The sequence below is a fragment of the Betta splendens genome, chromosome 14 (genome assembly GCF_900634795.4).
Source record: "Betta splendens chromosome 14, fBetSpl5.4, whole genome shotgun sequence".
NCBI lineage: Eukaryota > Metazoa > Chordata > Actinopteri > Anabantiformes > Osphronemidae > Betta > Betta splendens.
The window spans coordinates 12,675,421-12,691,336 of NC_040894.2; the positions used below are offsets into that span (position 1 = coordinate 12,675,421).

At 42.0% G+C, this 15,916-nt stretch overlaps 1 protein-coding gene across 10 annotated transcripts in view; it reads left to right on the forward strand.

Moving 5' to 3' along the window:
* Positions 1-15,870, forward strand: part of LOC114869165 (vacuole membrane protein 1-like) — a 53,689-nt gene extending 37,819 nt beyond the window's left edge. For 6 of the 10 annotated variants that reach the window (XM_029173096.3, XM_029173093.3, XM_055514354.1 and 3 more), the window contains 2 exons: positions 12,037-12,139; positions 13,251-15,870. In XM_029173096.3, coding sequence (XP_029028929.1) covers positions 12,037-12,139; positions 13,251-13,397 — 250 coding nt within the window. In that variant the 3' untranslated portion in view covers positions 13,398-15,870. Of the gene's footprint in view, positions 1-330; positions 8,753-12,036 lie in introns of those variants that run through there. The other 4 variants (XM_029173101.3, XM_029173098.3, XM_029173100.3 and 1 more) reach the window with 4 other exon arrangements.
* The last annotated feature ends 46 nt before the right edge of the window (positions 15,871-15,916 follow it).

The window sequence follows — 15,916 nt, forward strand, 5'->3', positions numbered from 1 at the left end:
CACTTTTTAAGACTTTAAGTGACTTTAAAATAAGCTCCCCAAGTTCACAAACAATGTGACCAGTTAAGCAGAAGGTGCAGCATCTTTGTGTGAGTCAGTTTGTGTGTGTGCGTGCGTGCCTGCGTGCCTGCGTACCTGCGTGCGTGCGTACCTGCGTGCGTGCGTGCGTGCGTGCGTGCGTGCGTGCGTGCGTGCATGCGTGCATGCGTGGCGTTATGAAGAAAAACCTCTCCCGCTCAGCAGTCACTGTTCATTGAGCTGCAGACTCAAAGTGACACATCATTGGTTATTGACAGGTTTCAGTCTGACTCGCTGCCCGCTTCTTCTCAGGAGGAAGTTTCCCTCATTACAACGTGTCAACTGTCAGCTTCCTTCCTCACTGAGGGCTCTCCACCTTCACTTCGATGCCACTCTCACTCTCAGTCACACATCACCTTATGAATGGGTGACAGCCTTTCATTTTTAACCCTTCAGGTGCCGTGTGACATCAGTAAATGTAGACTTTTACAGTAGGGAAAAAGTACAACTGTCCCCCACCCACTGTGCACAAGCACAGTTCCATGTACATGCACACCCACACGGCGACAGAAACACTTGCCCTCCGTACGCCCTCTTTATCAAACTTCAATTATAGTAGACCTGCTGGTCCTGATTATTTCTCACCTCTGCTGTCTCATTTGAACTTCATCTGGAAATGCAGGCAAATAAACCCCTTCACAGGATGTTTTTACGGGGGTGGCATTAAAAATAAGTCTTTAACTAGGTTAGATGATTGAATTGAGTTGAGTTAAAACAATGAGTGTTTTTATCCCATCCTCTATTCAACATCTTTATTGTATTTTATTAAAATTCAAAATGTTTCAAGCAGGTGCAGAAACTGTTTTTTTAATTATGATGAATATATGCAAGTTGTGTCTTTGTTCTAGAATGTTAGATACATACACTCACTTTGTTTTTGCCTCTTTGCCTCAGCTCTAGCTCTAGTTTACGTAAACTCAGCAGTAAGTATTTGTCTTTCAGTTACTAGTGACTGTTGGACTCGTAGTGATTCTCCCAGTGGTTCTTGGATGACATAATACATTACTACATAATTCATCTGCTCTTTATTGCCTATCAGTTGATCTAGTTGTCATTCACACATACACACACACAGAGTTTCTGTCTCTCTTTCTCTCTGTGATTGTGCCCTAACAGAACCTATTAGACCTGATATTTTTCTTACAAATGATTAGGCACTGTACATTTTTAACTCACCAACCATTGTTTTGGAATGTTGTTTTATTACTTGAGATGAACAGTATTTATTTTTATTTTAGTTAACAATTATTTAATTTGAATCACCTATTCACCATGTCACTAAAGACAAACATCTTTTCCTGTGATCACAATTCAAACATTTTATATAATTGATTCAAATGCTGTATATTCAGATTTTACAGAGGTAATTTTACCTTTTGGATCCCCTGAATTATATGCTAAAGTGTGACCTTTTAGGTTTGAAAAACAGACCTTTAGTTTCTATATGAGAACACTTAATCTAAGTGTTGTAATGTGGCTGTCAACAAGCCAAATCCCCAGCACAGTACAACAGTATTTACTATATATGAATGTATTGGCTAATGTTTTTATTCACACATCCTCGAGTTTTCACTAAAATTAATATTCGTGTTTAGAAACATTGTTGTGTGACAATAAATCTGTTATATAAAAATATCTTCTTTCCAAAGATCGGCCTTTTTGGCAACATTTAGGAAAAGTTGCTGTCATGGATCAACAGAGTTTAAATCAGGGAAGTAGTTTTGATTGACAAATGGAAAATAGACCTCGACTAAACGTTAGTTTCAGAAGAGAAGTTTGGATCACAGTTAATCATGAGGCTTAAAAACCGCCAACAGCTATTTTCATCACCTCCTTTAACAAAACTTTTTATTAGTTGTAAATAAAATGATTCAAAGGGCAGGAACAAACTCAACATAAGTCTTTTTGAGCTGACTTTCTTTGAAATAGTACAGAAAAAATGGTTTGCTGGAAAAGTATGGGGTGTTCCCTAACAGTTGTTCAATCACATTATATGTCATTCCGCAACTGTTTTTGTAATTACAATCTAATGAACGATAGACAATTTACATTTGTATTACCATTTCATTTGTATTGTGGATTTGCAGATGTTCATATCTTTACCAGATGGGTTTCACTCTGTCTTTCCTGCCATGCAAAGCATTTTATATTAAATCAAAAACCTGTCAACATTTTAGCATCAAATAGTAGTTCTGCTTACACAAAAGTCACAGTTAGACTTGAAAGCTAGATCAGATGGAGCTGTGTGTCTGATGCGACTTGCTAGATTTCCTGTGACTAATGTACAGCGTCTCGCCTTGAAAAGCATTCAAGCATGTACAGTCATTGTTTAAGTCAGGAAAAAATCCTGCTAATACACACTGAACAGGACTTTTAACCAATATCTTAGTTTAAATTCCCCTATTTCACCTCTGAAATCAAAAGCCTAAATGTAGATTAAAGGTCCTCTTTTTTCCCAAAGCATACATTTTCTTATCTCTTATAATCTAGAATTTAATGTCAGTGCTGTAACAAGAACTACTGAGAAAGCTCTTAAACCAGTGCTTTGGCAGAACAAAGGTGTAAACCTATTAGAATTTAATGTTCTTTGCATTCATTGACTGATTATGATCCTCTGTGATCTTCATCTAGGCCTCAGGTATAGATATTCATGTATATGGTATACAGCTGATAATACATGGACAATTGTAACCTTTTTGTCTCACCCATTAAATATCTCCAAAAATGTAACCTGCATGTTAGCTGTGGATCACATCTGCATACAATACAGCACTGTAGTTCATACAAAATGTGGACTATCTTCCTTGAACAAATTCAACATCTCAACTGTTCTATTGAGATATTTTAGGATATACATCACAGACATCTGGAGCACCCTCAAAGCATTTCTGTTGGGTTATCGTCTGGGCCACAAGTCATTCTGCATTAACATTACTGTGGGGCTTAGGGTCATTGTTCTGAAGCACAACAAGCAGTCCTTGCTGTCAAGCTGGTAAAACATGGCAATGCAACGTATTTGTAGCATTTATATGCAGACGGGTGAAAATCTAAACTGGGTAAAATTACTGTAATGTTTTATCTTCATGCAAAGCAATAATTCTTAAGTCAAGTGAGATCTTACTTTGTGCGAGACATGCTTTAGAAGATGCATCTTGTAAATGTTAAAACTGAAAATGTTTGAGTGATTAACTAATTAAGTCGTCCTTTAGACTTGTGTCAAAGGAGAGACTGTCCCTGTTGGGCTTCAAAAGCTATTGAGATGCAGAGAGGAAGAATTGAGACTTATTAGGTTATTTAGTAGAAAGGGGGGACTTGTAGGTCTCCATGATAATGCAGCCATTTCCATGTGAGTCTATCCCTAAGGTGGGAGTCCATTACCACCACAATGGGCTTGCAGATGGCTGTTCCAGAAGCACAAGGCTGTTGGCATTGGAGGGCCACAGCAGGCAGCCCTGCTCAGAGGGAGGCCAGGGGAGATTCACAGGTCAGGTCAGGACAGTCAGGGGTTGTGTGAGATGCTGACTGGATCTTACTGGATTTAACCAGATCGCAATCAGCATTCACATGTAATACAATGGTTACAAAAGTTAATCAACAGATTTTAATTACCGCTTAAAATTTACACATGCACGTTTACACTGTTTCATCAGTGTCTGCATGTGTTTAAGGAGTGGTTGTGGGAGAAAAATGTTTTTCAAGGACACTGTAGCTTTCATGGCCAAAGTAACCTTGAAAGCAGTGGACAGCTTTGTGGACAGGCATTTTACTATATCTAACCTCCATAATCAGAAATGAGAATTAACTTTGAAGATAAAATACTTGTTCATTGTTTGAGTGAGTAAGTGTTTGAGTGAAGTTGAGGAACAATGGTTAATAAATATTAAGTTGACATTTAAAGGTGGACGAACTTAACAAAATAGTTTTGCCTTTTAATCAGTTCCTTCTATTGACTTCAGCACCATTTTGTTACAGTCAATGCTATGATATGCTATTCATAGACTTTATACTTGTTCTTGCTTGTTCCTTTAGTCAGACAGAGAAAATGCCTAAGTCAGACAAAGATGGTGCAACTAGGACTTTCGGACAGTGTTTGTCTGCTTTAAGTGTCTCTAGTGATTAGGAAACTAAAAATTAGAGCCAGCATGTACAGTATAGGTAATTGGGAGCAGAACAGGTTTGTCAGACTTCAGACGTCAGAAATATTTTAGCTGTGTATTTGCACTTACCCTCATCAGCTGCTAGCTGTTTGGTTTAGGATCACTCCACGCATTCCACACTATTTGGCAGATACGAACCTGTGGCACAAACTTGAAAAATGATTTTAAATCTGCAAAGTAAAGATATGTTTTTAATAATGTTGCTGTTTATGAGCTTCTGAGTGGTATAAAGTCACACAAGATTTAAGCTGAAATTCAGTAACATAAAGCTAACAAAATAACTATATATTGCATTAACAAGAAGAACTCTGTCCATGATGTGTGATAGTTTGTTGACGTGAAAATGCTGTGAACCATGTAATTCTGTCTATTCTTGGTTAGACAATAGTGTGGTTATTTCTGTGTGTTGTGTAAAAGTACTAGACTTACTGGAGGAAAGTTTGTCACTGTGTGTTTCCACTGAAATTTACCCATCTTGAACACACGCCCCCCAGCTCATATAGAAACTAGGTTTGTGTGGTTTCATGCTAAATGTTGGGCTGTCTGGGCTGAAGGTGACTGTGGTGTGGTCTTGTAAAAGCTGAACGTAACCTAGTACAGAGGGAGTTTTTTTCTTAGCCTATTCCTCACCATGTACCTCGGTGTAATGAAGCAAAACGTATGTTTCTGTGTAATCAGTAAACTATGAATTAAACATTCATGTGTTTGGGGAAATTAATTTCTGTGGAAATTAATTTCTGTGACAGCTCCTTATTTTCTGCTAAAATAAGGAGGTGTCTTTGAGCTTCATGAGCAAACTCTTCCTGTTAACCCATCTAGAGGAAGGGAGTGTTTTTGATCCTATTAGTCACTGGGTGCTCAGGTCACTTGAGACGCGCCTTGACAAAGGTGGCATTGATCTGTTCTTTGACAGCCGACCCGAGTCTCCTCCAGCCCAAAAGCAGTCAGATGCCTTGCTCAAGGTGGCGGGATCCTAGCCAAGCAGGGCACGAGAGTGGGAGCGAGACAGGTCACCGCTAACTTTCTTTTTATACAACGTCGTTAAGTTTAATGTGAGGCTCGGCAGGGCGTCCGTTTTCTCATCTCCCCCCTTTCCATTACCTTGGCCCCCAAACAGAAATAAAGTTGGTAAAATTCTGAAACGTGTTTGAGCCACAGCCATTCTCAATAATAGTTATTGTCTGAAGAGAGATAAAAGGTCACATTCAGTACTGCCGACCTATTTTTGTGCTAAGTGGCACGTCGAGGCTCAAGAGATCTAAATATACGTGTAGACCTCAAGCTCAGTCAGCATCATCTAGTGTTGTGGATTGATTTGTTAATTCCCATGAGATTTGTAATATGTGCTGCAGTTTCATCAGTTCTTGTGAGTTTATGTCTGTGTGCATTTATGCTCTGAGTAGTGATCCCACAGAGGCCAGCTGGGCCCTTCGTTATCCACACCCTGCCTTAGTTCAGTCAGACATGTGTTCCATCAGTCCAGCAGGAGATAATAGGAGAGGTAAGTATGTTTGTCTGGGATAATTCCTACCAGACGCATACTTAGTATTGTCCAGTTACTTACTTATGGGAAAGCTATGTGTTTTTCTGCATTTATTCCAGACAGAAATATGTTTTATTTTTATTTAATTTATTAAAACCTCAGAACTTTAATCACTATGAAATTATTACTACACTTTTACGGGACTAGAGATCACATCTGCACTGCTTTGTTGGAAGCTAGTCCAACTTTTTTGTTTTCATTTTTTCCTCAGTATTTCTAGCATATAAAGACGTATAGCACACTTCCGGAAGTTCCACTAGTACACACGTGGCTTCTAACCACAACCTCCAGCGTATGTTAGCTCATGTACACGCTTATACGCTGTTCACTTCCTGATACCTGTCACATGAGAGAAGACAACATAAGTGAACAATAAACAACAAAGCCAAATTCATGACGACCTACTTGTTCTGTGAAGCAGGCACAGCAGCCAAAGTAGAAAATATACAGCTCTGAAAAGGAAGATATACAGACCGTTGTGGCTTTTGAAAGCTACATATGTAGTAACCTCTGTGGTTGTGTGAACAGGATGTCACAGCATATATAGACCACATAGTCCATACAGTCTCACAGCATGTACTGTATAGCTACACACACATTGTACTTACTTAGTTTTCTCTATGAGCTGTGTGTGATAAGTGGCATACATTGCATTCATGGGACATTTTACCTTTTAAATAATTTCAAGTGCAGATTTATTTAATGTGACATTAATTTCCCACCCCATCACCTTCTTTTTATTGTGTTATGCTCTTTATATTTATTGGCCGGATGTTATAATCTGTAGGTGTAGTTCATTAGGTGTTCATCTGAAGAGAGGGTTAGACTCTGTTCCACAGGAAACAAGGTCACCATGAATTCAATTCACTGGCCGTTATCCTAAAAATGACATCATCCGATGGATGGAGACAGTGTGAGTAACCTAAGTCTACTTCCAGCCTGGCTGTCGCTGCCGATCTACAAGTAGCTGTGTGACTTTTCTGGATGTGTCTCCACTCACATCTGAGTCAGTGAACAATCATTTCTCACCACCGAAAGGGTCCAGGCCTGGTTACCCAGTGACCCAGCAATTCCACACACCTACACTCCCAGACCCAGAGGTTCTGTGTGGGCATGCCGACCTGAACCTTTGGGGGGTTGCAGGGGTTGGTGGGCTGTTTAATGTGGCTGTCTGGGAAGTGAGAGGAATAATAGACTGCTATAATTGGTGCTCCTGATTTCCTGGCAGCACTGCGGGCACTCAAAAAGATAGCATGTGTCCGAGCTTGTTTATATGCTTTTGCATATGTGTGTTTGCTGGCCGACACAGATGGCTGTAGAGCAGGGATGTGATAAACACCCTGGGCAGGGGGATCTCCGTCCAGGAGTGGGCTCCATGCTTAAGTGGTGAAGTCACAGGAAAACCGCTCGGTCGAAGTGGAGGAGGAACACACACACACACACACACACACACACACACACACACACACACACACACACACACACACACACACACACACACACACACACACACACACACACACACAGCCAAACCTACACAGATAATTCCTTAACAAATTTCACAAAAATGTTTTTTACCCTGAAATTTAACACACTCTCCCTCCTACTATACTACCATACTTATTATTATGTTATTATTCCAACAATTATTATAATGAAATTGATTCAGTAGTAGCACTCTGATACCTCGTTATCGGCTCAAACCATGAGCTGATAACAAGGATTCAGAGAGTGTGTGTTTTATTTGTACAGGTTAGAGTTTTGGTACCTCAGGTCAGCGTGCCGCCTAACCACATGTGTGTCTTGCAATGTCTCTCCTGTTATGTTAGGTGTGAACTGTGGCCCTTTGGAGCGTTGGGTAACACTAGTGATTGCCTAAGCCAGTTGTTGTGGTGATGTCGTAACCGGTTGGACCTGGCCAGGATTTGTCATGTGACCCCTTGTTCTCTATCATCCCCTGCCTGGAACGTCGGCGCACGTGTGTGTGCCTGCCTGTGTGATCTTGTGCATGTGTGCATTTGGAACTGATTTACCATAAGGAACAAGAAACTCTTTACCTGGCTGTATGTCTGTGCCATTGGAGCTAGCGGTCCATCAGAAGGGGCAGACGGGTCAAAGGTTGGCTCTGATTCATGTCTTGTGGAATTTAGCGTTCACGGAACTACCAGTGGACATGTAAACCTGCACCGCAGTCTGAACAGGAGCAGGAAATATTTTAATAAATAAATAGGTGCTCGCACATTAAGGGTTTTCCCTTCAGATGTACTTTTTTTCCCCATATTCTCATTTCCTGATCAGTGACTTCTGTCAGATAAGGCACAGTTTTGAATGCTGCTTTGTTTTGTCTGGTAATTGTAAGGCAAGGCGAGGACACTTTTGCACTGAATTCTGCAACGTTCACTGATCCCGTCCATCGCTGACAGAGGCAGATATGACTCATATAGTATTTAGATGTTGAATTTTTCCATTACAAGGAGAAAATAAAGAGGATGGATCTGTCTGTGTTATATATGGTGGCGCTGTAGCAGTGTCTTCTATTTCTGTCTTGTTTTAAAGAATATATATGTAAATATACAACACACACACACACACACACACACACACACACACACACACAAAAACTTGACTTATACTGAACTTTACTACATACACTCCTGTGTGGGTATGATGTGGGAAAAATGGAAAAAGTGAGTGATTTGCTGGACCGTGGTGGTGCTGTGGTTTCCCCTTTAGCTGTGGACAAAGGCTTTTCATGATCATAAGGTGCTCGACCACTTTGAATCGGTTCAAAGTTGTCGTCTGTTTGATCTGATACAGTCGAAGGAATTCAAATAGTTTCTCCTTCCATTAGCAAAATAGCAAAATGTGGCTTTTTCAGATAACTTTCAAAGTCTGTAAAATATTTTCCATATGTTGATTTTCCTAAAATACATTTTACACAAATAAGCATTTTATCTATAAACTATTGTGCCAGCTTTGTGTCAGCTCATGTATGTTCAGTTCATCTGATGAACTAATGAAACAAATGTCTTGTAGTTAATTCATTTATTTTAAAAATAGTGGTTCACTTTCAGTTTGCTTGATGAAGTCATTTTACCAGGTAAAAGTATTAATAGGTAAACCCACCCTGCCTGTGCTTAAAATGCATGCAGTTATTTAATATATATTTAGGTTGTGGATAATTAGTCACGTACATACACTGGAAATCATTTTTATGAGGCAAGTAAGTGAAGCCCCGTATAGCTTTTGCTCAACCTCTGGAAGTAATTTAATCAATTGGGGAACAGCAGTTATAAAGTTTGATAGGATCCACACATAAAGGGTTTTATAGCTGTACAACTGGCTACATTTTAGCACTTAGCATTATTATTATTATCATTTTATTTTTAACAGTTTTTTTCAGAAGAACAACGTGAGAAGGTTCACACTTCAATTATCTAACCAGACAACCTGCAGTTGCTTGTGTGTCCACTTCCACCTTTAGCGTAAATGCTTTGAAGATTTTCTCATTAATTAACCATTCACAGTATAAATTTACATGAAAATCATAGTTGCTCTGTCCCATTTATTGACACATTAAATGAGGAGAAAAACACAAGGCAAAAACATTAATTCATGAGGATTTTAGCCACCTACAGTATAAGTTGGTCTGTTGGCAGTTTATTAATTAAAATAAGATGATCAGATGTGAACAGTTGTGCATTTGATGCAATTTAAAAACTAGCTAACTCCCAATAAAGTTAGCCGTGAACAGTCGCTGTTATTGATAAGTATTTATTGGTACTATAGAAATTTATTTAAGACCTTTTACAGTTTAAACATTGGACTTTTTAATTAAAAAAGCTTGTATTGTTCAATCTTTTCAAATTGGTCAAACCATTTCCAGAGTTTTACAAAGAAAAAAAAAACAAATGAGTTTTACTTTACTCTTACTGAATATTTTCAACAAAACATTTTTCAGAATGAGTATCTGCTGAGTAAATGCTCCTGGTTTAACGTCTGCTGAATTACATCGTATGACCGTTATATATATCATCTTCTGGCTGTTTCCTTTCCCGCCAGCTCAGCTCTAAGGAACTCACCCAGTACTGTTAGAAGTGTTCATGTTTCCACTTTTACAGAAGTCACTAGTCAGTACATTGAGAGAGCGCATGGAGTTACACAAATGTCTAATTCCAGCTAACAGGAAGCTACTTTTATCTCAGACTACAGAAGATAATAATCTGAACCCCTCTCCACACACACAAGACAGTCAGTACAGGTACTCACGGATGAATTATAAACACTCAGTAGAAACTTTAAAATTTCCAACAGTTCCATGTTCTGAAAATGAACATTCATTCCCAAAAATCTTCAACCTTTTTGAAGGAAGGAGTGAGCGAGAGTCCTGACTCTGAGGCATTAGAACATGTTTTAGACCGCTAGCTTTGAGCTTCTTTGTTGGTGGATTTGCCCGGGCTCATGACTCAGTATTGCTCATCGTGGAGTAGATGATTTGCCTGCCATTTCTAAAACAGTTTCTCTGACTCTTTGTTCTCGCCTGTTTACTTTAATATGCTGAACTGACATGTTTCTCCGCTGTTTTGTAATCTGTCCTTCTCTTGTTCGAACCTGTGTTTGAGTCATAAACCAAACTTTATATTTCTTAATGAGTTTGGTGAGTTTTTGTCTTTGAACATGGGAATTTTATGTGGTGGGGGATGGGAATAGGATATGCTTTGTTTCCCTCCAAAAAACATTGCTGTGTGATTTTGATACTGGGTGTCTGAGCTATTTTCCTTTTGGTTATTTAAATCTTGATCCGTCTGTTAGACGTGTCGGCTTTACACGCGTTCACACGCAGGATATCTATTACCTGGGATAACGTTAATCATTACTAAAAGGCTTCCTCATTGTAAACTCGATGTTCAACGCAGTCTGACAAAAACATAGGTGTGTGTAAGTGTATCTGTGTGTGTGTGTGTGTGGAGGTGGGGAGCGGCGGAAATGACTTGCCTCCTTCAGCGAAAGTTATCAGCTATAAAGTCAACCGTATGTGACACGGCTGCCCACACAAAACCTTTGATGTGTCTCGCCGTTCTGAAGATGCCTCCCAAGCATGAACAAAGGTATTTTCTGAGATGAGCTTAAAGAAACGGCAGTTTATGGGATGTAGCCGATTGTTCTCAGCCACAAAACAAGAGAAGAACTTTAGTGCGTATTTATTTAGTGATTAATTACTAACTTCAGCCCAGGGATGGGCCTCTGATTTGCTGTTCTAGGGTTTTCTCTTTAGTTTCTCGTGTCTTTTTTTTGGAGAGTGTGTATAAGTAGGGTGGGGTGGGTGTTGGGGGGGTGCTCGTAGGCCTAGTTGGTGGTTAAATCTTGTAAAGGGTTTCCTAATATGGGCCGTCTTACAGGAGCACCCTCCCCCTGTGGGCCATCCCCCCCAGGTCTCAGCCAGTGATGACACAGCTCTGGTACGACTCACTTCCTCATTAATTGGTTGAAACCAGTTCTTACAGGAACCCGCCTGTGATAAATGTGAGAGTTCTGAGAAGTCATTCATTTCTCCTCGCTGCAGCGGCAGAGGAGGCACTGCAGGGGAGTTGAACGAGTTCACCGATGTGTGTGTGTGTGTGAGTGAGTGAGAGGGAGAGGAAGCCGAGCCGAGCCCGTGTGTGTGAAAGGAGAGGACAGCAGAGCGGAGCAGAGCAGGAGAATGTGGGCGACTACTGCTGCGGCAGCTGCTGTGTGAAGACCGGCCAACTTCATCTCTGTTTGATTTTCATTTTAACTTCGCTTTTGACTGTTTGCCTTAGTTTTTAACCAGAGCGATTTGATTTAGTTGCGGTACAGTCTGTACTTTTGTGTGTGTGTGTGTGTGTGTGTGTGTGTGTGTGTGTGTGTGTGTGTGTGTGTGTGTGTGTGTGTGTGTGTGTGTGTGTGTGTGTGTGTGTGTCTTTGTGAGGATGAGCAGCAGTGGGATCGCACTCGTTGCTCTCTCCGTCTTTCTCTCCTCGCTCGGTGAGAGGAAGCCGGGCAGAGCGACAGTACAGGAGATAGGACGGCATGCCTCCCTTTGTTGCTGCCCTTGGGCTGGTGAGTAACAATGATGTGACGTGATTTGTGCCCCCCCCCTCCCCCTCCCGTTCTTCCTCCTTGTCCCCCCCACCCCCGCCTCCCCTTTCTCTCTTCTTCCTTCTTCCCTCCCTCTCTCCCTCCTTTTCCTATCTTCCTCCCTCCTTCTCTTCTCCCCCTCTCTGTTGCTGGAGGCAGAGCTGTTCCACTGCTGGGTGTGGCACTGCAGAAGCCCTTCAGGGAGTACTTGGAGGCCCAGAAGGCCAAGCTGCACCATCACGCCGGAGAGGGGATCCCAACTGTAAGTACAGGGGCCTCAGCCCCCAGTTCACCATCTCTATTCATTCACGTGTGCGCCTAGAAAAGGATTCTCTTCCTTTTATTTTTGTCGCTTTCTTTCTTTAGCCAAACCTCCTTTGTATGTTTCTTTCAAGAGAAACATTAATTTTAGTTTTCACACACTTGAACAAGTTCATTTTAAATTTTAAATCAACTTCATTTAAAATGATGAAGGATGGATTTTTTTGATGAGTAAAGTGTTGATATGGCAGATTTTAGCCAACCCTGTAGTGATACAGTAGATTAAAGAGGGATTAGGGTTCAGGGTGACGGAGTACGTTAGCGCTGCACTGGATGAGCTGGGAAAGGGAGGGGGGAGGAGGAGGGGAGCGAGGAGAGGGGCCAGTGTGGGGTCTGGCTCCTCTCGCTGCATTGAAGTGTACTACTGTAGCGTGGGGCGTGCTGACTCATGCTCCATCTTACCAATTGGCGGTGTGTGTGTGTGAGTGTGGTCACTCCCCTATATGTCACACACATACACACTTGCACTCAGTGCCCCGCCTGAACCCAGCGCTGACTGTAGACCGGGGCGGGGGCCCCCCTCCATTGGTGACAATTCATCAAAACCCCCCTGTCTAGAACAAAAAGAGCCAGTTGTAGCTGTAGCCTGTTTCTCTTTCAAACCTTTTTGCCCGCCTCTCTGTTCCTTACTTGCTCGTTCTCTCTCTTGTTCTCGGTGATTCACCGAAAACAATTTTTCTTTCTTTACGCTACTTACGAGGAGGGGAAAGAAATAAAGGATAGACTTTGAGTTGCACAAGGACAGATTAAGGCATTTCTAGAACAATGTTCCTTTTTTCTTGTAACTTGAGCCTCCTGCAGTTAGAGAAGCGAGGCAATTTAACTTGGTAGAGGCAGGCTGCAGGCTGGGGTCAGTGGGGGCGTTGGGAGGGAGGATGGTGGGGGCTGCCGCGTGTTTTATTACCCCTGATCTCTATCTGTCCTACACATGGAGCTAGATCCCCACCTAGCCCACAGCATCAGGAGCAGGGTGTGGGGGTAAAGGGGGGTGGCCGTCGGCTCTGTGATCGAGCTCCTCTCTCTCTCTCTGTTCTCTCTGTGGCTCCTGGCAGGAGGAGAGCTGGCTGTCGTGGCTCTTTGAGAAGATTGTGGTCATCATGGTATGCTTCTTTGTCTGCTCCATTGTCAACTCCATGGCCCAGAGCTTCGCCAAGCGCAGGCAGCAGCAGGAGAAGTGCGCGGAGGGCAAGATGGAGTGAGGGCATGTTGGCGGTCCGGCCGTCAATTTAAGGAGCTCCCACCGCCTTCTGGCTGGTGTCCCGCCAGTATCTGAGGGGAAACGTCAGCCCTCGTCTGCTTTCCTTCTCCTTGTAGCTACATGTTGATGTTGGACATGCTTTTAAGGCTTAATATTTGCTTGTGAGTTCCACGTAAGGTAGGTGCTCCTTGGGGTGCGTGAGGCTGTGTGTAGGCTGTCGTGCTGTGATAGCGTCCCGGCTTGTGCTTTTAGCGTTAGCTTGTGAGAAGAAGCTGGCACGGTGAGGCCTGAGATACACTTTCACTTCATTAGAAGAACATTAAGTATTTTCACAGTCAGTTTTAATTGATTCATTTTCTTAGAATCTGATAGTATTGTTAGATTTACCAAAGTGGTTTGTAATTGATGTAATTTAAGCATGTGTTGTGTCTCTGATGTATTTATTGATAAGTTATTCTTTACCTGTAGTTATGAGACTAAGTGGACTGTACATAACTACTTTTAGAGCTGTGGTATGTCTGCACATTGTAGCGTGCTAAGTCAGTCGAACAGATGTTCACGAATGCTTCAAACTGTTTAGATGACAATTAGTTTTGTATGTTGCCGTGAAGTTGATTTGAGTCGTTTTAGTGGAGAGCTGATAAATCGGTCCTGAAGCACTCGGCTGGTCCCTTTGTCTGCTCTTATTGTTCTGCTTCCAGGAAGAGAGCACATGAGTCAGCCCAGGGCTACTTTACCAGATGCAGATATATATTGAATCAGAGCGCGTGTGCCTGTGTGAGAGATGGAGATAGCAGGCTGCGATTGTGCGCTTGCTCCCGTGGACTTCGTACGGATGGAGGCTGATTGTGTGTGGACGTCTTAGCGCGGCTGTTCCTTTAACTCGGTCTCCATCGTAGCGAGTCTTTTCTTTTTGTGTCTGGAGCCTTTTTATCCCTCTCTCGTGGCGAGAAAGCCGCCGTCTGACGTGACGAGAGCCGATCCTGAGACGAACGTTTGCATTTCCTTTTTATCGGCCCAAATTCTTGTCTCTCTCTCTCTCTTTTTTTTTTTTTGCACTGGATAACGTCAGCCGGCTTTCGATACGTGCGGTGCCTTCTTTCTTTTTTTTTCTCAATAATTGCCAGTAAAATGTGCTATTTTCTTCTCCCTCCGTGTTGGGTTGCTGCGCTATGCTGGGCTGAGCACAGTGGGCGCTAGAGCAGGCAGGAGCAGGAGGGAAAAAAAGCTTCAAGCGCTCAGTGAAAAGCGTCTGTGCCGTTACCTCAGCTGAACCTTTGAATGAACTCGTTGCACTGCCCTACTCACGGAGCCAGGAGACGAATCACTCGAGCAGATTCTAAACAGAGGGGCACTGTTGAGCGGCTTTAACCCTGCACTATACGCCAGCTCTAGTCGGAGCATGTCCATCTCCTCTTTTCTCCCATCACGGTAAGTAGGATTAGGATTTCTTTCCATTGTTGTCGTGGTTGTGTACATGCATATGTCTGAGGCATGTCCATCACTCTCTCGGCCTGTCAGATAGCTTATCAGACTGGTGTTGGCTGTTAAGATTGCAAGGCGACAACAGTCTGTAGGCTGTCTGACATTTCGGGCTCTTTCATCTGACAGCATACTGTTTTTGTCCTCCTGTTACTGTCATTGTCTCAGTTAGCATCAGTTCCCATTCAGAGGTGTGTGTCACTTCCCTTTATTCCAACCGCTTGTGAAACGGGACGTGGGTCCTTCGTGTATTTCCTCCATAACTGACGTCTGTCCGGGTTTTTATGTGGGGGAACTGTGTTTTCACATTGTTGCAAATGTAGCTGTTGTGATGTCATTAGAGTAGACTACTTCTGTTTGTGTGTGCCTGTATATAAATTCATGTGTCAGCATGTATAAAAACAAAAATAAACTATATCCTCCTGATTTTCCAGAGAATCCAGACAGCACACACCTTATTGCAACACACCACATTATGACACCCAGTCCTAGGTATAGTACACACAGTGCTCACCCAGCTCTCCCCTTCTCTTTTACACTTCCCTCTTTTTAATTTTTTTTTTCACTGTGAACTTTCAGCTGTTGCTCAATACGCACTTTTTGTAAGAGGCTGCTTTTTCTTGAACACCTAAAGCTGAAACTTATTGTTTAACGAGTGGATACTTTTGGTGCAAAGACGCACTTTTATTTTAGATACTTCTGTGCTTTACAATAGAGCAGAAGAGTAAAAAGGTTTTTTTTTCTGGTCAAAAAAATCATTGGATAACAGTGGAATGGCTCATTGGCTGCAAGATTGTTTTTCTTGGCAGTTTCAGGATGTCCTGTTCCATAAGGGAGCCCCCTCTTGGCATGCCTGTCTGAATGTGTGTGCGTGTTTGTCTAGAAATCCAGTATAATATATTTCTGTAAGTGCCTGTATTTCTTGTCTCACAGATGACTGGATGTGTTTTTTTTCTTCCTTCACTATAAATAAAGTCTCTTAAAAAGAGGAACGGTGTGCTGTTCATTATGTGATGAGTCTGGGTCGCACTGGGCCGG